The sequence below is a fragment of the Rhinatrema bivittatum genome, chromosome 1, assembly GCF_901001135.1.
Source record: "Rhinatrema bivittatum chromosome 1, aRhiBiv1.1, whole genome shotgun sequence".
Classification (NCBI taxonomy): Eukaryota; Metazoa; Chordata; class Amphibia; order Gymnophiona; family Rhinatrematidae; genus Rhinatrema; species Rhinatrema bivittatum.
In genome coordinates, this window is record NC_042615.1 from 415,183,153 (window position 1) to 415,206,664 (window position 23,512).

General features: G+C 47.1%; 1 protein-coding gene across 1 annotated transcript in view; it reads right to left on the bottom strand.

Annotated features, from left to right (window-relative positions):
- DGKQ (diacylglycerol kinase theta) overlaps nt 1-14,048 on the bottom strand; it is a 513,416-nt gene extending 499,368 nt beyond the window's left edge. The window contains exon 1 of the mRNA XM_029602759.1: nt 13,498-14,048. Within this exon, the coding sequence (XP_029458619.1) occupies nt 13,498-13,729 (232 nt within the window). The 5' untranslated portion in view covers nt 13,730-14,048. The remainder of the gene's footprint in view (nt 1-13,497) is intronic.
- Nucleotides 14,049-23,512: the final 9,464 nt, after the last annotated feature.

Consider the following 23,512-nt stretch of genomic DNA (forward strand, 5'->3'; position numbering starts at 1 on the left):
GAGTCATCCCATCAAGTGGAAAACTGCTTTTAACGCAAACGCTGCTAGGAACCAGGGCGTATGTCCCCGGTAGCTGTCCGAAGTGCAAAACAGCTCCCGATGAGCACAAAAACAAGCCGCAAAGAGAAGGAAAAAACACCGAGGCAGGGCCTAAAGATGGCGACCGCACCGGAGGGTGAGTTCCCCTCCCCGCCGATACCGCTCACCCTAGCCGATATTAAGGAGGCGATACGAGAGGCATTAGACGAGAAGTGGAGAGCCATAACAGAGCAGTTGGGGGAGGTAAAGGACTCTATTGCTGCCCTACCGCCGCGACTTAGCGCCGTGGAAGCGAGGATCTCGGACTTGGAAGACGCGGGGGCCGCGACCGCTGCTAAGATGGCAGACTACTCTAAGTCCTTACGCGACCTACAGTCCAAAGTGGACGACTTGGAAAATCGTGCACGACGAGACAATCTTCGATTTCCCCGAGACTATTGAGGAGCGTTCACTGTGTGCGACCCTGGAGTCATGGCTCCCGAGCGCATTAAACTTACCACATTTGGAAAGGAAGTTAGTAGTAGAGAGGGCCCATCGTCTCGGCGCTCAGGGCGCGCCTGCGGGCAGGCCCAGGCTCGTTATCGCCAAGATACTAAATTCTGCGCACAAGGCAGAAATCTGGCGCGCATCAAGAGCACAGTCGACCCTGGCGTATAATACGCATCAAATCCGCATCTTTCAAGATTTTTCAGCGACCGTCTCAGAGGCCAGGCGAGGCTTCTCCAGCTTGTGTTCATCGCTTCATAACCATGGGATTAAATTCGCTTTGCTGTACCCAGCCCGTTTGAAGATTTGGCACGCGGGGCAGCACCACATTTTTGATTCGGCAGACCTTGCCAAAGCCTACATCGATAAACTGGATAAATGAGACTGAGCAACTGGAAATTATGAAGGTTTGCACAGAATCTGGGGCAGCTGAACTGCGTTGAGGCCTGCAATGCGTTGGTGACCAGCGGTCCTTGGGCCCCGGCTTCGGATTTACTGGAGTTTTTTTTGTGCTTTGTTGTTATTTTTGGATTGTTCCCTTTTTTCTATGTGCTTTGTTCACTGTTTCTTAACGGTTTCACAGATCAGAAGTGTGCTGATTAGGCGCCCAAACGCTTAACCTGCAATGGCGGGACCATCGCACAGCTACTGACTGACTTACAACATCAGGAGCAGGGGTTTGTACCACCCCAGGTTGGTCGCGTTGAGACCTGTTATACCACAGATTTAATACTACATGACACTGGTGAAGCCAACAGAATAATGGCATGTTCCAGCAACTGCTTTTATTTTTTGTTATTCTGTGAAGAACAGTTCCGTAGTATGCTGGGGTTCTATGCATAAAGGCTGTTCTCCAGTGGTATTATGTTCGGGTTTTCATACGTTAGGGGTGACTCTTAAAGTTATAAGGGGGACACCATCTATACAAAATGGTACGGGATGACATAGCATTCATATCTCGAAAGATAGGGGGGGGAGGAACCCGGGCATGTCTCGGCGTGAACCCCACACTTCCCTCGTGGAAGTGATTAGTGGCAGAGTAAGTGGATGGAGGGGAGAGTGAATGGGAAAGGGGGACTGTTGGAAGACCCCCAGGGGACAGCGGGATGGGAACGGGGAGGGCATGGACAAGAGGCAAGGAAAGGAGGTTGGGGGGGGACGGGTGGGGGAGGGTACTCAGGACTGGGAAGGGGAACGTCAGTGTCAGTTTCAGGATCAAGGTAACGGGGGTGTTTCATTAAGCAGACCATTCCTTTGGTTTAGGTGGCAGCTTAATCAGATGAGAGCTTTGGCTGGGAGAGCTCTCATGGAGATTTCTACCAATTTGTGTAGCTACTTAGTAAATGTGATGCTAGAAGATGAGTAATTTGACACGTACGGTGTCTTGGAACGTATGTGGGCTACATTCCCCAGTCAAACGTTCTAAAGTTTTATCTTTGTTGAAGAAACAAAGGGCGCAGGTGGCTTACCTGCAAGAAACGCACCTGTCTGATGTAGAACACTCTAAACTAAAGCGTGACTGGGTGGGGGAAGTCCGCTATGCCTCAGCAACCTCGAAATCAGCGGGAGTAGCCATACTGATCTGTAAAAGCTTACCGCTTAAAATTAACCAGGAACTGGCTGATCCCCATGGTAGATACATTATACTGGTGACTGAACTTTATGGTCAAAGTATTGTATTTTGTAATGTTTATGCACCAAACACTTGCAGTTCAGGATATTTTAGGGGCTTGTACACCAAACTGATCCCATATCTTACAGATACCATTATTGTGGGAGGAGACTTCAACACGGTCCTAGATGGCGAGTTGGACGCCCACCCCCCTTGCCACAGAGACCAGGGCTTGGGAAGGGGTCCCCGACTGTTGGAGGACTCATTACAAGTGCTGGATGCTTGGAGGGTGCTCCATCCCACGGAGTGAGACTTTACGCATTTCTCCCGTGCGCATGCCTCGACATCGCGTATAGACTATTTTTTAGTGAGCAGCCACGCCTTTTCCTCCATTGCGGATGCGGGTATAGAGAATGTTGTAATTTCCGACCATGCCCCGATATGGGTGGACTTTCATTTCAAGGGTTTGCTGCCGGGACCTAAACTGTGGCGCTATCCTTACGGTCTAGACGCCGACACGCACTTCAAAGAGTACATTCAGCAAAAATGGGCAGAGTATGCCACCAATAACAAACAACACGCAACACAGCCGGCACTATATTGGTATACTGCAAAAGCGGTTTTACGAGGGGAGATCATTTCTTATGTGTCCCACAGACGAAAAGTTCTTAATAGTAGGATATTGAAATTGAATAGCCAACTGCGGAAGGCTAGGGAGGCACTGGCCACTGCTAAGACCTCTCACAATAGGGACCGATACCGCTCACTGCAAGGGGCTTTAAATACTCTGCTTCATCAAAGAAGCAAAAAGAGTCTCCTTTACTATCAATTTCGCTTGTACCAATACACAAACAAAACGGGGCGAATGCTGGCCAACTTGATTAAAGCGTCTCGGCCGAAGCGCTACATCCCGGCTTTACGCTTACCTAATAACGTCGTGGTACGAGACACTCCTGCGATCCTAAGCAGATTTCGAGAGTACTACTCTACATTGTATACTTTGGAAGGGGGGCATGTGGCCATGTGTGAAAGATTTTGTTCCTCTCGGTCTCTTCCGCAGCTCAACCCAGCACAGAGGGAAAGTCTCAATCAAGCAGTCACGGAAGGGGAGGTTAGGAGAGCTATTGGGCAGGCCAAGCCCTTTAAGGCACCAGGCCCGGATGGTTACACTGCCGAGTTTTTTAAGGTGATTGTTGACCAGATAGCTGGCCCTTTAGCCACAGGCTACACGGACTTAATCACTCAGGGCTCCTTCCCCAGCTATGAGAACATGGCCTTGATAACGTTAATTCCTAAGCCGGGAAAGGACTCCCTTTTACCTGAGTCCTATAGACCCATCTCACTGTTAAATTCCGATGTTAAGTTGTTGGCCAAAATACTGGCCGATAGATTGGCTTCGATAATACCCTCCTTAGTTGGGGAGCCCCAGGTGGGCTTTGTTCGCCAGCGTTATGCACTGACAAATATTCGAAAAGTGTTGACAGCCATGACAATCTGCCGCCAGCTCGCCCTTTCCCATTTAGTGGTCAGCTTTGATGCCGAAAAGGCATTTGACAGGGTGGAATGGAAATACTTATTCGATATTTTGGGGAGGCTGAGGTTTACGGGATTCTTTGTACAAGCCCTGCAGTTGTTATACCAGGATCCCAGGGCCATTATCCTAGCTAATGGAGCACTGTCCGAATCCTTCAAGGTGGCCCGGGGGACACGGCAAGGATGCCCACTATCACCACTCTTGTTCATCATACAGTTAGAACCCTTAATGCTTGCCATACAGGGTACGTGAGAAATCCACGGAGTCCGGTTTGGGGCAAAGATTTTTAAAAGTGTGGCCTTCGCGGACGACTTGCTAGTCTTCCTTACTGACCCTCAGACATCGCTTCCCTGGCTTTTATGTTTGGTCTGGGACTTTGGAGTCTTCTCCGGATTTAGACTGAATGAATCTAAGTCCGTCGCCCTAGCTTATCCTTCCACACTGCAGACCACTTGGCCGAAGCCATTTCCCTTGCAGTGGGTGGATGACCACCTCTGTTACCTGGGGGTGCGTCTGCCCGCTAACCCCGAAAATATATATCAGGTTAATATTCCCCGGCTGTTTCGGCAGACCATTGATAGGCTAGAGTCCTGGCAGAATCTGCCAATTTCGGTCAGTGGTCGTGTAAACTTATTCAAAATGAACGTGTTGCCGAAATGGCTTTATCTGTTCCAGAATGTGCCACTTTTAGTGAACCAAACAGATATAGCTAAATTAGAGAGTGCGCTACGCCGCTTCTTATGGAGGGGAGGGAAGTCGCGTGTACCTCTTTCTTGGCTCAAAGCTGGGTGGGGCAAAGGAGGCCTAGGGGTGCCAGACGTGGCTAAGTATAACCTGGCGTGTAATTTAAGGGTGTTGCGTGATTGGCTGACAGATAGGCAGATATATACCTCTTTAGCCGCGGACAAGGCGATCATGGCACCGGTAGCGCCGAATTATGCCATGCAAGCCAACTCCTCTCGACTCCCCTCCTTTCTTTTACACACCAAGTTGGTGAGACCCCTTCGACAGACCTGGAAACGCCTGACCAACCAATTGCAGATTCAGGCAGGGTGTGCTTATTTTCTTCCGGTTAAAGGGAATCTGGATTTCTGTCAGGGGTCACAATCTGCTTACTTTAAGACTTGGGTGGCCAGGGGTATCACTCATTTGGGACATCTGTTGACGGAGGAGGGAAAGCCTCTTTCTTTTTCCGAGTTTACGACCACTTATGGATTTGGGATTACACATACCTACCCATACTTACAGATAAACCTTTACATAAAGGCGATCCCAGAGGACGCTAAGAGCCCCTCAACCTTCCACGCTTTGGATCAGGTCTTTAGATTTGAGGCAGTAAAAGCCCCTTCAATGTCACAATATTATAAGCGATTGTGTTATAAGACAGATGTCGATAAATGTGCTATTTTAGAATCACGATGGAACGGCGATGGAGATTTTGTGGTTACCCAGGCCATTTTGCGATCGAGCTATAAGCGGATAGCCAGGATCACGAACAATATGACCTATCGAGAGCTCCAGTACAAATTCCTTAGTAGGGCCTATATATCACAGCAGGCAGCACATCGGGCACGTATTGCGGCCTCAGCGGACTGCATTAAATGTGGGTGTGCCATGGGGACGCTTTCGCATGCATTTTGGTCCTGCGCACACATACAGCGCTTTTGGAGAAAAGTGACGGATTACATGGCTGATCTGTTGGATATTGCCTTTCCGGTCACCCCACTGTGGATACTATTTGGTTGTGTGTCCCCGATTAGAATTCGTGATCCTGGCTCCCGAATGCTCCTCAGAAAGGCCTGTCTGGTGGGGATGAAAATGATCCTGTCTGTCTGGCGGGAACCAGCAGCACCATCCTATTGGACCTGGAGAAACAGTTGGCATCTTATGTTGAATATGGAGCGCTTGGCCTCACGGGATTCTCCGCGACACAGACAACAATTTCTCAAGGTGTGGCAACTTTATATCCAAGCTCTCACTCCGAGGGCTCGCAGCCTTGTGCTCAATGACTAATTTGGAAACACCTGGACTCAGTTATTGTTCCCTAGCCGTAGCTCCTGAAGGGGTGGGGAGGGAGTCCACTATTACCATACTCAACCAACAAGAAACACTGAACTCGAAACATAGGTACCCCATTCAAGGGACTGGATGAACACTTATCAGTAATCCCTTGGAATCCGTATCCCCACAGGACCACCATGAACACAAGCAGTCGGCAGCTGAGGGCAGGAAGCTGAGTGCATCTGTCTACACTAAGGAAACCAAAATTATTAGGTAAGTAATTTCTCCATTTCCTAGTGTGTAGACAAGATGAACTCAGTACCAGTGGGATGTACCAAAGGTACTCCCGAACAGAGTGGGAGGCTGCCCGTGGTCCAGTCAACACCGCTCATGCAAAAGCTGCATCCTCCCAGGCTGCACATCCAGAGGATAAAACCTGAAAAAGGTATGTAAGGAAGACCACGTTGCAGCTCGGCAGATCTCGACGGGAGACAACAAATGAACCTCTGCCCATGATATTACCCGAATCCTAGTGGAATGAGCCTTAACCTGAACAGGCAACGATTTTTCAGCATCCACATATGTGGCAGTGACCAGTTCCTTAATCCAGTTCGCCCTGCTTCTTTCCACCATGAAGGACAAACAGGAGATCTGACCTCCGAAAAGGCTCAGAAACCTCCAGATGGTGCACAACAAGCCTCTTAACATGCAAGGAACACAGAAGGCGATACTCCTCCGTTTTGCTGACCTTATCCAGAGACGGCAAGGAAATGGACTGATTGACATGAAATTCCGAAACCATCTTAGGCAAGAAGGATGAACAGCACGCAGCTGCAACACCCCTGGAGTCACCCGAAGGAACAGCTCCCAGCAAGGCAACCCCTGCAACTCAGAAACACGACGTGCAGAACATATAACCACCAGGAATATTGTCTTCAGAGTCAATAACCACAAGGAAATATTAGATAGCGGTCAAAACGCAGGGCCTGCTAAAAAATCCAGCTCCAGGTTAAGACTCCACAATGGAACTGGCAACTGCAAGGGAGCTGAAGATTTTTTACCCCTTTCAAGAAATGGGTCACACCAGGATTGGACGACACCTCTGAAACATGCATGAGTGCAACTTGAACGTCAAGTGCCAATCCTTTAGTCAACCCATCCTGAAAAAAATTCCAAAATAAGCGGGATCTTAACCGACCAAGGAAGAACACCGTGCTTCTAGTACCAGGCCTCAAAACACTCTCCAGACTCGCACCTATGCTAGAGAAGTGGAGAACTTCCGAGCACTGAGCAAGATAGCAATTACCGCAGAAAAATATCCATGCTTCAAAAGTGAGCCCTCTCTAGGACAAAAGCCATAAGACAGAACCGAACCAGATCCTGGTGAATAACTGGCCCCTGCTGCAACAGATCCATGTGCGGCGGAAGACAAAGAGGGTCCTCCACAAGGAGTTTCCACATCTCCGCATAGCATGGACACCTGGGCCAATCTGGAGCCACCAGTAGTACTAGCCCCCTGTGAACCTCAATTCTGCGAATGACCCAGCCCAGCAAGTGCCACAGAGAAAAGGCATAAAGCAATTTGTCTTCCGGCCAAACCTGTACGAGAGCATCAATGCCCAAGGACCACAGATCTCTCCTGCAACTGAAGAAGCGAGGAACCTTCTCATTGCAAGAAGTCGCTTGCAAGTCTAGGGACAGAAGGCCCCAGTGATCCACTATCAGCTGAAACGCCTCTGCGGACAACATCCATTCTCCAGAGTCCAGACTCTCCCTGCTGAGAAAGTCTGCTCTCATGTTGTCTTTTCCTGCAATGTGGAAGGCCAAGATCATCTGAAGATGTCCTTCTGTCCATCCCAGAAGTTGGTTTATTTCCTGCAACACTTTCTGGCTCTTGGTTCCTCCCTGAAGACTGATGTAGGCCACCGTCATGGCATTGTCAGACATCATGCAGACCATCTGACCCAGAGGTTTGTGGCTGAACTGAAAGCACACCAATCTGTCCACCCCAGACTTCCAGGCAATTGATGTTCCAGAGAACCTCTGGCCAACTAATGCCCCTGGCCGTTAGTTCCTGACAATGAGCTGCCCAAACTTGGAGATTTGCATCTGTCGTGAGAACCAACCAGTGTGGGGAGGACAAGGACACTCCCTGCCTCAAATAAACCCCCTGCATCCACCACTGGAGGTGACAACAGATCTCCATTGGCAAGTGGAGTCGAACCGAGACTGCATGATCCAACGAGATACCAGTGAGCGCTGAAGACAACACATATGTGCCCTCGCCCACAGCATCACTTCCAGGGTTGCCTCCATCCATACTGTTGGGCAGATAGTGTTCACCAACTGATGCACCTGAGACCTCAACTTTTGGATCTGTGCGTCCAGCAGAAAGACCTTGCCGAGCCTTGTGTCGAATCGAACTCCCAGATACTCCAACAACTGAGAAAGTCCGAGAGAGCTCTTAGCCAAGTTCACCATCCACAGCAGGGAAATCACCTTGCTGGTCACCCGGCTGCTCTCTTCCAAAGACATGGCTCAAATCAGCCAGTCATCCAAGTATGGGTGCACCAGGATCCTATCTCTTCTCAACGCCACCTCAACGACCACCACAACCTTGGAAAATGTTGTTGGGGCAGTGGCCAGACCAAAGGGCAGCACCTAAAACTGATAAAAGTGACCCAGCACCGCAAAGCGCAGAAAACATTGGTGTTCCAAACGGATGGGAATATGAAGGTAAGCCTCAGACAGATCCAAGGAGATCAGAAATTCTCCTGACTATGTGGCCATTAACACAGAGCGCAAGGTTTCCATGCGAAAATGAGTCACTGAAGATGACGGTTGACACTCTTGAGGTCCAGGATGGGACAAAAGTAACCTTCCTTCTTGGCACAACAAAATAAATGGAATAGTGGCCCATATTTTCCTGAGATGCAGGCACAGGAACCACAGCTCACATCCGCAGGAGCCTCAGAAGTATAGACTCCACTGCCTGCTTCTTCTGCAGGAAGTGACAAAAAAAAGACACCATGAATACATCCCGAGGAATACTGAGAAATTCCAGCACATAGTCTTGTCGTATTGTTTCCTAGACCCATTGATTCAATGTGATCTCGACCCACCTCTGATAAAAGAGAAATAGGCATTCCCCTATCTCCTCCTCCCAAAACATGGGTTGGCAAACATTCATTGGGAAGCTCAGTGCTGGCCACTGCCCAAGCCCACACCTCTCTTGGACTGACCTACCAAAAGGCCGAGCCTTCTGAAAAGTCGGATTCCTGTAGGGATAGGAACACTTCAAGCCTCTGAGATGACCCCTCACAGAAAAGGGGCACTATAATTGCTTCTTATCCTCCGGTACCCGGGGAACTGGAGATTCACATCACTTACTGACCAAATCGTTCCCAAACAAGAGTGGAGGCTGCGTCAGCTGACCAATTCCACAACAGAGCTGATGTCTAGCTGCTACCACAGAAGCCACTCCTTTGGCCGAGGTACAGACCAAATCACAGCCTGCGTCTACCAAAAAGACGACCAGGGGATCAATAACTGATCTGGAATGCACCCCTGAATCATTCATCTCCTGAGAGAAAAGCAAGTAAGCACGTGCCACAAAAGCACAACATGAAGCTATCTGCAAGGTCATAGCTGCTGCATCAAAAGCCTGCTTGGGTATAGACTCAATCCATCTATCATGCACATCCTTCAAGGCCGCTCCTCCTTCCACGAGGATAGTCATCCATTTAGAGACAGCGCAGACAAGTGCATCCACTTTGGGAAATGCAAACATTCCTTCACAGTTGGATCCAGAGGGTATAGGCCTTCCAATGCCCATCCCCCTTTTGAAACTTGCCTCCAGGGTGTCCCATTCAAGATCAATCAATTCTTGAATGGCCTCCATAACAGGAAAAAAGCAAGAGACTTTACGTAAGGAAACCAAAACGGCATTCTTCCTCGGCTCTGACATACTTGCCCCAGGTACTCCCAACATCTTCAAGGTCTGAGAAATCAGGGCCGGTAGTTCATCTTTATGAAAGAACCGTAACATTATCTGATACGGCTACAAACCAGGAGGAATTTCCCCCTCTTCTAAAGAATCAGGATCTGCCTCATCATCCTTGCAATCCAGGTCCCCACCTGGGATACCCATGGCGAACCGAGGTGTGCCACGGCACTTAACCTTAGGATTGGAAGAGGGAGGGGCCATCAGCTGAGGGTCCGACCTGACAGGAGTGGGCGAAGTGGAAGACTGCGCCTGTACAAAGGCTTGTAAGCCCTGAAAAAAACTCCACCCACGAAAAAGCAGCCAGATCCATACCAAACCCAGAAGGTACTAAAGCAGGCCCAACTGAACTGCCATCTCCTATAGAAGAGCCAGTCAAGGGAGTTCCAAGATCTGGCGCACTGCCAACCAACGCTGGAACCAGGCCACCATCAGCGTGGGAAGATCCAGGCTTAGCAAAATCCGAAGAAGACAACACTCCCTGTGCATCTGAACAGCACTGACACATTTTGGAAGACAGGTCAGGCTGAGAAACCCTAATATGACAGGCAACACAAAGAGAAAGACGCTTAGGCTTTATACTCACCGGCGCTATGAGTGGCGGTAACTGTGTGTTTAAACGGCTCATGTTTGAAAAATTGCACCCTCAATTTCAGGTGCCCATGAAGTGAGCACAGCAAGGCGCACACCGACTAGTGCGCCTAGCTAGAGCGGATTACCACACTCAAAAAAGTTATGCGCACAAAGGTCGCGCCTAACGCAGCGCACAAAACACATGCGCAGAGCACACACCAACATCCAGTAGAGGACAGTAAGGCATGCACAGGAGTGTGCGAAAATGCCGCTGCAGCCTACCATGTGGGGCACAGAGAAAAGCCTGAATGCGGGGCCTAGTCCACCAGGACCGCTCAACCCGCCAGGTCCCTTAACCCCATTGGGAGCGGGAACGACGTTGATACGACGCACCAAGACTGGAGACCAAAGGAAGTCCTAAAACCCCTTGTCTCTGTAAGTAAAACTTCTGTTTTTGTTTTTTAAACTTACCGGAGCTCAGCACTTACCGGCTTCGGGGGGAGAGGGCAATTGCCATCACCTCCGTGCTCAGTCTACTGCACCCGCTGCCTTTCAGTTGCACAAGCAGCTGAGTGCATGCTGGAAACCGGCTACCAGACCAAGGCATACCTTTGAGGGACCATGGAAATCACCTCAGGAATTTCTCAACTGGGGGAGGGACCTTAGGTATCACCGCAAGAGAGAGGGGTTTTCGTTTCTCAATTTAAAATTCTCCTTCCAAAATTCACAACAATCCCCATAGGGAGATGCACATCCGCCATCTGCTGGAGACGGAGAATATTGGCATGCTGGGATCACTGCAGGAGTATATATACTGTGACATCAACTTGCTCTGTCTACATCTACTGGTAGGGGGCATAACCCACTGGTCCTGAGTCCATCTGTCTACATACTAGGAAATTAGCATTTATTAGTCACACAGGATATTAGACAATTCTGAATTATACATCATCACAGGATTATGGAGTTATAAGAACATATAGATACTAAGCAGGCCCCACTACCCTACATTTGTATAGTGCTGTTAGACCAACACAGAGATATACAGTCCCTGCTCCACAAAGCTTATAATCTAGCCAAAATCCACTGGGGTTCTGAGAATTGCAGATATTTGGACCAGAATATATTTAAGCAGGCACTTAAATACATAGCCAATTTATTTTACCCTTTTAAGAAAGGGGTGAGCAAACTTGTTGAGCCATGCCCCCCACCCTTCCATCCATGTAACTTGTTCACCCTCCCTTCTCCCCAAAATTGGGATACTTATTTTATGTGGAGGCAAAAATTTGACCATATTACTCCTACCCTGATTGATTTGCACTGGTTACCCATAAAGCAAAGAATTGAATACAAAACACTATGTATTCTCTTAAATTCTCATAAATTACAAACAAACTGAATGGTTAAATGCATCGTTACATCTTCATACTCCTCAAAGAAACCTTCGCTCAGCAAATAAAGGACTTTTGACAATACCATCAATCAGAACGGCAGATTTGTCTGAGGTGAAAGAACAAGCTATCTCATTCGTGGGTCCAAAATTATGGAACTCTTTACCAGATGAATTAAGGTTACAAAAGGATATCAAATATTTTTTTAAAAAGCTGAAAACATTACTATTTAGAAACGTGTATGACATATTGGCAGAGAATCGATCGCCTTGTTTGATGAGTCCCTTGCTAGCCTGTTCTTCCCTTTTTAATATGATTGTTTTTACTTTTTAATCATATTTGTATTATTGATTGTAACGTATTCTCTATTTTACTGAATATAATGTATTGTTTAATTTTTGAGTAGTTTTTATCTTTGTTTGTACATTTTATCTATTTATGATTTATTGTACACCGTCTAGATTGACCTACAGATTGACGGTATAGAAAAGAAACAAATAAATATTTGAAATATTTATATACAAACTCTAGTATATACACTCTATTGCAAAGTTTCTGAATTTCAATTGAATTATATGGCACATTTGTATAAACTGACATTTACCTAATTTAAAATGATTTTACATAATAATAAAGAGGCCAATATTGAAAGGTGATTTATCTGGCTAAGTGGTATCTGCTGAATATCCTTTATGTTCATTGGATGACACTTATCCAGCTAAATAAATAACCCGATAGTCAATGGTTAGGGAATGGGCAGTTCGAAAACAACCCTACCTGATAAGTGTCAATATTCAGACTTATCCAGTTAAGTTAATCAATCAGTTAAGTTAATAAGTCAGACCTGTCTAACTTAGCTGGATATAATTTATCCAGCTAAGTAGAGACTTATACACTAATAACCAGCAGCATAGCCATGTGCTGAATATCCCATTTCAGTTAACCAGACAAGTCTGATCTGGCTAAATGTTTAATTTTGAATATTGAGCCCAAAATATTTTTATTTGATTTGATTTGTATTCCACCTTTCAGGCACTTTCAATCTTAAAAATATATTTTAATGTTTTGGTAGTTTTGTGGGTGAGGAGCTTCAGTTAGTGTCAGGGAGGAAAGGAAATTATTTCAGAAATAAGGAAAGGGAGGCTCATGGTTGGGGGGAGTTACAGATGCAAACCCTAGGTGAAAAAATGTTTCATGACTTTTCTTTGTATGTCAAAAATTCCTTTCAGAGTCCTCCTATGCCCCCTCATGCTTACCTGCCAGACATAGGGGGACGCAAAGGAATTCATGATTTGCAGATAAAAATCACTACACACACACACTTTGACTTTCCTGCGCCCCTGGAGAGACTGATCGGGGCAAAACAAATCACAAGGTGCATTCTTCTCTTTTCCTGAAAACTCGCATAGAACACAAGAGAACCAAAAAAAATCAAAATAAATTGAATCGAATGATTGGCCCCTGGAAAGCACGTGGGAGCGAGATTATCATTATTTCTGGATCCCCCTCCCCTCCTCTAAGAGGAAGCCGGAAGGAAAGCTTCTAGGATCGGAGGCACTTTCACAATCTGGCAGTTCCTCCTCAAGTGCTTCTTTCTCCTTCCCACAGCCTCCCCGCTCAGCGCTGCAAATTGTGCCGTTGCTGCTGGAGGGCCCCTGGAAGCTTGTTCACGCCACCCCCTCCCCCTTAACAGTCATAATGCCAAAGTGAACATTATTACAGTCCCGCTGGCACCTAACAAACTAATAATCCTGACGTTTTTGCGCTCTCTAGAGCCGGCTCTCTAGCACAGATACCCATTATGGCTCCTTCCTCCCTAAAAAGGAGAAAGTGCTTAGACAGATAAACCGTGCCTCACCTTCGCACTGGAAGCCTGCCAGCCCCCAGATGAAGTCGGTGCAGTTGTGGCAGAAGGTGGGCTTGGTGAGGGTCACTTTCCTGAAGAGGTGGCTGGGAGCGAGCACCGCTGCTTTCTGCTCTCGCCCCGAATGTGCCCCGGCCCTGCGCTGCCCGAGTCTGCGGCCGAGCGTGGGGCTACCCCCAGCGGGACTGGCAACGTTACTGAAACAGGAGCGCGCTCCCTCTTCCATACTCGCCTCCTTGAGCAAGCAGAGGGGTAAAAAAATAAAATAAAAAGAGCCCCAAATGCTAACCCAATTCAAGCAAATCGCAGGCCCGGTACGTCCGAAACGTTCTGGGAGAGAGGCGATGCCCGAGAGGCTCGCGGGTGCCTGCTCTGGAGGGCCCGCGGATGATGGTCGGGGGGGGGGACTGAGCCCCGTGTCCAGCACGCGCAAACCCCCCGCTAAATGCAGGCAGGGGCGCCTCCCTCCCTCTCTCTCCGCTCAGGACTCGGAAAGGGAGGGGCACCGCCTGAAGAAGTGAGGCGTCTCCACTTTCGGAGGTCTCTGCCCGCCCTGAAAGGGAGATTTCTGGGCGCGGAAACAGCAGATCGCCCCCAATTCGTTTAAGTTTCTTCGTCCCTGCCATGGGGGCAGCTGAAATGGCAAGCGGTGGGCTCTTGGTCTTGTGTTTACGTCTTTACTCGCCCAGTCATTCACAAATCTTGACACAGAGTGGCACTTTTGGTGGGACAGTAATTCGGTCCTGGTTCTATCCTTTTGCATGCACGGACGGATTAGTCTTGTCTCTACTGAAATCAATAAGGAAACCAGAATTACAAAGTCAGAAATGCAAAGGGGGAAAATGATTCCGATAAGCCTGTCCTGGAGCCAGCTAGCACCTTTTACCCACATATGCAACACTTGAAAACTATGGGGGAAGTGGAGGGATCCGTTTCCTTGATCTAGTTGTTTTTACATAGCTGATACCAAGAGTTACTAGAAAGGAATACGAAGAAAGGTAATTTTACCGCTTTTGATTAGGGGTCGTCAGAGTTTTCATGAACGTGCAAGGCTCATGACACATTTTTCAGTTGTTTCCTTTATGAGGGCTTATTGAGAAATAGGGATTAGCTTTCAATTTCTTTAATTTCGAGGCTTAGGAATTTCACAATTGATTGGAGCTTTTTCCACTCAAATTAATGTGATTTTTCACTTTTGCTTTCTGAGGGGCAAGCAAACGTTTTGAGCCACCACCCAGACTCCTTTTAAAAGTCTGACTATTTATTTTAATATTTTATTTCAGGTATGTATGGGTCCTGGACATACCCAGATCATTTCAGACCAGTGGGTTTATACCTCTCTACCAGCAGATGGAGGCAGAGAACAAAACCTTGAGGCACTGCTAGGTAACAGAGAGTGCCACCTACAGTCCCTAAGTATTTCTCAGGATTGTCTAGGCCACGCTGGGGCTATAAGGATCAGGTCGGCGATGTCCACAATAGGGGTGTACAATCATTCGTTTCCTACGTATTGGTAATCTGCAACGTATAGGGCCATATTCGTTGTATTCGTGGGGAAGCGAAATGTATCGCGATTCCCCACGAATACAACGAATCTTGGCTGAATTATTCTAAAGGAGTGAGTTTAAACAACCCCACCCTCCTGACTCCCCCAAGACTTACCAAAACTCCCTGGTGGTCCAGCGGGGGGTCCGGGAGCCATCTCCTGCATTCACACCCTCAGCTGCCGGTATTCAAAATGGCGCCGATAGCCTTTGACCTTACTATGTCACAGGGGTAACCGGTGCCATATCGTCAGCCCCTGTCACATGGTAGGAGCCATGGATGGCCGGCGCCATCTTGTGCTCCTACCATGGTTCACCGTTATTATTTGTACTTTCTTTAGATCCCCTATTGAGGATCTAGCAGTCCTCTGCAGACGTTTGAGGAATTACCTTTGGGAGCACTACTTTTAAATTTGCAACCTTTGTTGATGACATGTTAATACATATTAAATCACAACACAGAAGCCAAACTCCCCTCAAAAATGAATACGTACAAACAAGAGAGGAAACAAATCAATTGTTATAAAACAAATAATATATATTTTTATTTATGATTTTATTAGCAAATAAAGAGAACTTTCCATAACCAAGTGTAATTGTCATACATAGGAGAAGTAAAACACATCTCAACTTAACACTGGTACAGTCATATGACAAAGAACAATCACGTAAACATTAGGTTCGGTTAGGACAAAACTTCTTGTTTACCTTATTTTTATAAGTATTATCTCTCTATCCCTCCCAGGCTATAGTAATACCACAGTGTGTGAGAAATAGCTCAATTAAAATATAGATATCGTTATAACATCAATGTACACAGAACACAAGAGAGCCCACTGAAATGTATCTTGGACCAGCCAATCAATCCATTTGCTGTGGACAACCAGAACAAACCCCTACAGCCCAGTCAACAACCAGCCCCCTATCAACTGACATACACCCTTACTATTCTATTAACCTCTCACTGACCACTGAGACGCCAACATAAGATATTATTTCTGGGCATGACCACTGTAAAATCGAAGCTGTTCCACCTTTCCTAACTAACAGGCTGATACAGTAAAGTGGGGCCGTGATTACCCAGCTCCTAACCCGCTTTCTACTCACTTTCTGGCCGCGTTAGCCCTTCCTGCGATACACTATCCCCTTTAACCCATCCTCACCGCCTCTTTAAATCACCGGGTAACCCCTTCCGCCCGCATGTATATTAGATGTAAACCATCGAATTAGCTATTCCCTCCCATCCAGTAACGCGCGCCCCGACTATCGCCTTTTTAACCTGGAGTTTAGCCGCGCGTTTAACCTGCTAATTTACCGCCTACCCCTACCCCTGCGTTAGAGGCAGGGGTAAGGGTAGACAGCAAACTTTCCCCCAAAAAGAAACCTAAAAACCTAAAATCCCCTATTCCCGAAGCTACTCGACATGTTATCAACTTACTTTTTGTTGCTTTCAGCCCCTTCAACCGTCTCTGCCGTCCTCCGGAGGGGGCAGCCAGTGGCGAAAGCGGCTTGCAGCAGCCCCCCCCCCCGGTCCCAGTTCTTCTGGCTCTCGCCGATGTTCCCGCAGGTACTCCAGCTCGACTTCTGGCTGACAGCTACCCCCCCCAAAAAAAAAGACTGCTGAGTTACGGCCTTGGAAGCAAAGCAAACTTTCATGGGCTTGAGCGTCCAAATTGACGGGCGCTCAAATTGACGGGCGCTCAAGCCAATGAAAGCACAGGGACAGCCGTGTCGTCACACCCGCCCGTCCCTGTGCTTTCATTGGCTTGAGTGCCCGTCAGTTTGGACACTCATGCCAATGAAAGCACAGGGTCGGCCGTGACGTCACGCCCGCCCATCCCTGTGCTTTCATTGGCTTGAACGCCCGTCAATTTGGACGCTCAAGCCAATGAAAGCACAGGGGCGGGTGTGACGGCGCTCAAGCCCAGGAAAGTACGCTTCGTTTCGGTTTCAAGGCCATAACTCAGCAGTCTTGGGGGGGGAGGAGGGGGTAGCTGTCAGCCAGAAGTTGAGCTGGAGTATCTGCTAGAACATCATCGAGAGCCAGGAGAACCGGGGCGGGGGGGGGGGACGGGGACACCGCTGCAAGGCGCTTTCGCCGCCGGCTGCCCCCCCTCCGGAGGACGGCAGAGAAGGCTGAAAGGGCTGAAAAACAACAAAAGGTAAGTTGGCACATGTCAAGCCGCTTCGGGAGGAGGGGATTTTAGGTTTTTAGGTTTTCATGGGTTAAAGTTGGGATCCACTTCCTGGTGCCTGTCATTTCAAATGTCATTTGAAATGACAGGTACCAGCGCTCCCAGGATACGGTATAGGCGCTGTATTAAGCGCCTATACAGTAAAATCGGTTGCACGGGCCTAACGCTTCCCCTAACGCTTCGCAGACGCATGCATGCCATTTCAATAGAGTATCGAGCGGTATGTGATCAGAACAGTGCGTGGGGCAAACGAGGGTGCGCCTGGCACTGCCGCACTCTTTCTAACGTGTCCTTACTGTTTCGACCCGTAAGAGACTTAAATCCTATGCCTGAATACAATATGATAAGAGTTCCTTTCACTTTGACCTCCATTAATGTTCCTCTCTTTCATTTCCATGTTCCATTCATATCCCTTGTTAACCACTTCCATGTTACAATTGTTCAATTTATTAGACAAAGGAAACGCCCGATTTCCTGCAGTTTTTGGTTGAATGTAAACCGATGTGATATGTAAAATCGAACACTGGTATAGAAAAATAAATAAATAAAAAAACAAACCATTTTTCATATCCCGACCATGTGTGTAGGAATCTGGATACAGCCCTCTGTTTAAATGCAGTAATTTTCCCCAAGTTGTGCACAATAAGTACTTGTGATTGGACATCCTATAATGGGACTGTTGGGTCTTTCCATAATTTCGCTATGGAACATCTAGATGCAGTAACCACATATTTGATAAAACGAGTTTGATCTTTGTCGCATCCTTGTACTTCCTGATTCAAGAGATCCTGAGTAGGGGTAAGATGCACTGTGCCCCAGATAACAGAAGACAGCCATTGTGAAATCTGTTGCCAAAGACGTTGAAGTTTGGGACATGACCACCAAAGATGAAAGTGCCTTTGGCATTAAATAATTTCCAACAGGAATCAAATGAGCCAGGGAACATGTGGTGAAGTTTGTCTGGGGTGATATACCAATGGTAGAACAATTTGTATCCATTCTCTATATGGTTTGCAGAAATCAAACCTTTCCCCAATTGTGTGTAGATCAGTTTCCAGTCTTCCGCCAACCAGTTGCACTGTAAGTCCTTTTCCCAAGCTTTAATGTGAGCTGGACCAATTTGAAAATTCCCATTTAGCAGCATATAAATTTTTGAGACAACTTTGCTAGCTTTATCTGAATTCCTACACAAGTTTTCAAAAGCAGAAATCCCTGTCTCCAAATCTACCGTCACTCTGTTCCTCGTGAGATAATGTCGTATTTGTAAATAAGTAAATACCTCTCCCTCCCTTAGTTGATATCTATCACATAGGGATTGAAAGGAAAGCAGCCCTCTTGGTTCCCATATATTATTCAATTGAGTAATACCCCGTGCTATTACCAGATTTTCAGCTGGTCGGAAGGAAATATTGTGAAATAGATGGGTGCTGGAGTAGAAAATCCTTCACCCCACTAACCGTGTCTTCCAATGCTCCCATATTTTTTATAGTAATCTGTACTGACTCAGGAAGATAAAGTGGACGTCTCCATGTGGTCCAGGGTTGCCATAGTATGGCAGTAAGTGGCAGTGGACCCAATAAGGCTTGTTCCAATATCACCCATGGTTTCTTCCTACTATGTTTCTGCCAGTCAACGGCAGCTTTAAGTTGGGCTGCCCCTTGATAAAAGTGTAAATTAGGCATCCCCATTCCTCCCTGAGATTTGGGGAGACACAAAGTCATTTTAGCAATCCTGGGCTTTTTAACCCTTCCATAGATATTTAAACAATCTCTTTTGCCATCTATCGAGAGTGTTTACAGGATTTCTAGAGGCAGGGTCTGCAGAAGATACAGAATGTGGGGGAGGATATTCATTTTTATGACCGCTAAATGCCCTATCCAGGAGTTGTGGTAGCGGTCCCACTCTTCCAAATCTTTATATACTAGCCGTTAAGCCCGTAACAACGGGCTACATTAAAAAAAAATTTTCGGTCCATTTCCTTCCCCCTCCCCCTCATTCTCCCCTCCCCCTCTATTCTCCCTCCCACCTCCCCCTCCCCTCCCTCTCTCCGCCCTCCTCCCCTCAACCACTCCCTCCCCCTCTCCCCTCCCCTCAGTCACTCCCTCCTCCCTCCCCTCAGCCACTCCCCCCTCCGTCACCCCCCCCCTCCCCTCAGTCACTCCCCCTCTCTCAGCTCATTCACAACCCCTTCGGATGGCACAAACGGAAGATCTCCGGGGAGGTCCCTCCCTCCCTCGCGTGCGCCGCCGCTCCTCGCCGCCGCCACCGCCCCTCGCCACCCCTCGCCGCCACTACCGCTCCTTGCCGCCACCGCCATGTTTTCAAAGAGCTGTCGCTCTGCTCTGACTGACGCGTTCGCCTGCACATGCGCAGTAGAGCTGCTCTCTACAGCGCATTTGCGGCACGTCGGTCAAGCCTCATTTATCTAATAGATTTGGTCATAAGAGGGGGGTAGTTGAGTTGAAACAGATCATCAGCATTTCCTATGGGGCAGATTTTCAAAGGGATATGTGCGTAACCCCCGAAAAGCTGCCCCTGCGTGCGCCGAGCCTATATTGCATAGGCTCGGTGGCGCGCACAAGCCCAAGGACGCGCGTATGTCCCGGGGCATGGCCAAATCCTCCGGCACAGTGGCCTGTGCCAGGGGATGACAAGCCGGCAGGCATAACTTTTTCAACAAAGGTAGGGGGGGGATTTAGTTAGTGCTGGGGGTGGGGGCGGAGAAAAAGTTCCCTCTAAGGCCGCTCCGATTTCGGAGCAGCCTTGAAAGGAACGGGGAAAGCCATCGGGGCTCCCCTCGGCCTCGCCGCGCGCAAGGTGCACATGTGTGCACCCCCTTGCATGCGCCGACCCTGGATTTTATAACATGCGCGCGGCAAGTTTTTAGTTTTTGTTTGAATTTTTGCAGTGTTCTTGGCGTAAATCACTCGGCATAGTGTTCCATAGTGTAGGCCCTGCAATGGAAAGTACACGCACTTTAGTGGAGTTGTGGTGAGGTTAGGTTCCATATTAGGAGCTACCACCCAGGAAAAAGATCTAGGCATCATAGTGGATAATACTTTAAAATCGTCAGCTCAGTGTGCTGCAGCAGTCAAAAAAGCAAACAGAATGTTAGGAATTATTAGGAAGGGAATGTTTAATAAAACGGAAAATGTCATAATGCCTCTGTATCGCTCCATGGTGAGACCGCACCTGGAATACTGTGTACAATTCTGGTCGCCGCATCTCAAAAAAGATATAGTTGCGATGGAGAAGGTACAGAGAAGGGCAACCAAAATGATAAAGGGAATGGAACAGCTCCCCTATGAGGAAAGGCTGAAGAGGTTAGGGCTGTTCAGCTTGGAGAAGAGACGGCTCAGGGAGGATATCATAGAGGTCTTGAACGAGTAGATGTGAATCGGTTATTTACACTTTTGAATAATAGGACTAGGGGGCATTCCATGAAGTTAGCAAGTAGCACATTTAAGACTAATTGGAGAAAATTCTTTTTCACTCAACGCACAATAAAGCTCTGGAATTTGTTGCTAGAGGATGTGGTTAGTGCAGTTAGTGTAGCTGGGTTTAAATAAGGTTTGGATACGTTCTTGGAGGAGAAGTCCATTAACGGCTATTAATAAAATTTACTTAGGGAATAGCTACTGTTATTAATTGCATCAGTGGCATGGGATCTTCTTAGTGTTTGGGTAATTGCCAGGTTCTTGTGGCCTGGTTTGGCCTCTGTTGGAAACAGGATGTTGGGCTTGATGGACCCTTGGTCTGACCCAGCATAGCAATTTCTTATGTTCTTATGAGTAAGTTTAGGTGAGGGAGTGTTTAGGGTTGCTAGGTAGCAGGAACATGTGGGTGTATTGGTGTTGCGGAAGGTGAGGGAGTTATTGAGCTAGTGCATATTTTGGTTGTATAGGGTTTTGTGTATGATGGTGAGGTTTTTCTTTGGATGCGGTGTTGGATTGGGAGCCAGTGTAGTTCTTTGAGAACGGGGGTGATATGTTCATTTCTGCGAGTATTGGTGAGGATGCAAGCAGTGGCATTCTGGAGCATTTGGAGGGGGGTGATAGTGATTTTAGGAAGGCCGAGAAGGACGGTGTTGCAGTAGTCGATTTTTGCAAGAATGGTGGCTTGGAGCACTGTCCAGAAATCGTTGAAGTGGAGGAGGGGTTTTAATTTTTTGTAGGTTTGTAGCTTGAAGTAACATTCTTTCATGGTGGTGTTAATACATTTTTTAAGGTTGAGTTGGTTATCAATGATTACTCCTAGGTTTCTTGTGTGTTGGGTGGGGGGGGTGTTATGTTGGGAGGGGTGAATGGATTCTGTTGGGGCGTAATTATCATGAACTCTGTTTTGGAGGTGTTGAATGCAAAGAGAGTTTATTCAGTAAAACTGTGTCGGTTTCTTTGAGCCATGTCTCCGTTATGGCACATATGTCAGGTTTATCATCCAGAAGTATGTCGTTGAGTATTGGTGTTTTTTTGACCATAGATTGGGCGTTGAAGAGGATGAGGGTGAATGCAGTGAGGCCGATGAGTTGTGTGAGTGGGGTGAGCATGGTAGGTAGCAGGTAGTTGTAGAGGGTGTTATGGTGTGAGATGTGAGGTTTATAGCGTTTGGGATAGTGTTGTATGATAGCAGGTATTGTGTGTATAATCGTGTTTTGTTAGGGGGAGGTGAGTTCTGAAGGTGGTTGTTGCAGGTGAGTAAAAGTATTGTGCGGGAAATTTGCAGGAGTGGGTTAATGGAATAGTATATTGGGAGTGGACTGTGAGCAGGGGGAGTTGAAGAGAGAGGACAGGATGTTGTCAGTAAGGAGTGGGCGGGGGAGGTGAACTTGAAAATAAATAATGGTGCTGAGGTTTGAGGGTGATTGAGATGGATGTGTGTGGGTGGCGAGAGGGGTCGACGCTAAGGGGCGTGCCAAGGGGTAGGCTCCTTGGTCGCACCCTTAGGCGCGCGACACCAGAGGTTGGCGCCTACTTTTAAGGAGCTCCGTTGGCCTCGGCAGATGACGTCGTCCAGGGGGGCGTGTTTGCCGGGCAGGAGGTGAGGAGTTATACCCTTAACAGAAACATGGGGTAACCTGCATGGAGTGGCAGTTACTATCCTTAACAGAAAAGTGAGGGTAACCTGCAGAACGGCAGTTACTACCTTGGGAAGTGTGCTGGGCAGACTGGATGGCCCGTGTTGGTCTTTTTCTGCTGTCGTTACTATGAGATGGGAAAACACCTAGGCTAGCCCTGAAAGTTCTGATGAAACCCTTTATTAAAGGGGGTTTTGGTTTACCCGATATTAAAATGTATAATCATGCGAATACTTTAAGACATACTGGGGATTGGTACATGATTACTCATAACTTTTTTTAATCCACAGTTGTCTCATTTCTTGTCTATTAGGAGAAATGTGGAATTTTTTCCTGGTTTGGGACACACTCCTTTTCAAAATTGTACCAATTGTTTACCCTGTCTTTTTTTGTTTTGTTTTTTTACATTCTTTGGTGGGGATTATAACAAAATGGGAAAACTATGAGCACAGTGGGGCTGGTTTATTAAAACTGCAAACAGGATAGTGCATGCAAAAATGCCAAACTGTATGCACCTGCTATTTGGCATTTTTTTGCATGCACTGTTTTTTTGTTGTTTTGTTTTTTTTTTAACCTGTGAACCTGTTTACAAAACCTATGCAAAATCACTGATGAACTAAAATCATGCAAATTAAATCATTATCAATTAAGAATAAGTTACATTTCCTTTGGAAAGTCACACACACATGGGATTTCTCACAAAACGTAGCTACACCTCAGGATAGTGTCGCTAGATTTTTAGCAAACAAAAAAAATCTTAATTTCTCGCTAAAATGTTTGCCCAGATATCTGTACAGAATTCACTTACATATTATGCAGATGACCCAATCCCCTCCTAAAAAAAAAAAAATTTGCAGTATTAGATCATACCCGCAGAGACTTCTGGGGGTTTATAATTGGTCCCAATGTCAAGAATATTGTACAAGGAACATGAGTGATATGTTGGTTATAACAGTTGGGGGTGATGGCTGAAGTGTAAGGAAAGCCAAGAGTTAAAGAAGAGCAATTGTTATTGAGCATTCTTGCTCCAAATAATTTTTTTCATTTTGGAAAGCATCCACTTGCCTTTTTTCTTTTCTTCCTTTCTTCCTCTTTCTTTCCTGCTTGCATTAAAGCTTGCTTCTGTAGCATTTTCCTTGCTGGCAGAGGAGCTGTCTCATGTAGGAAAATAACTTTTAAAATGGTAGGCTTAACTA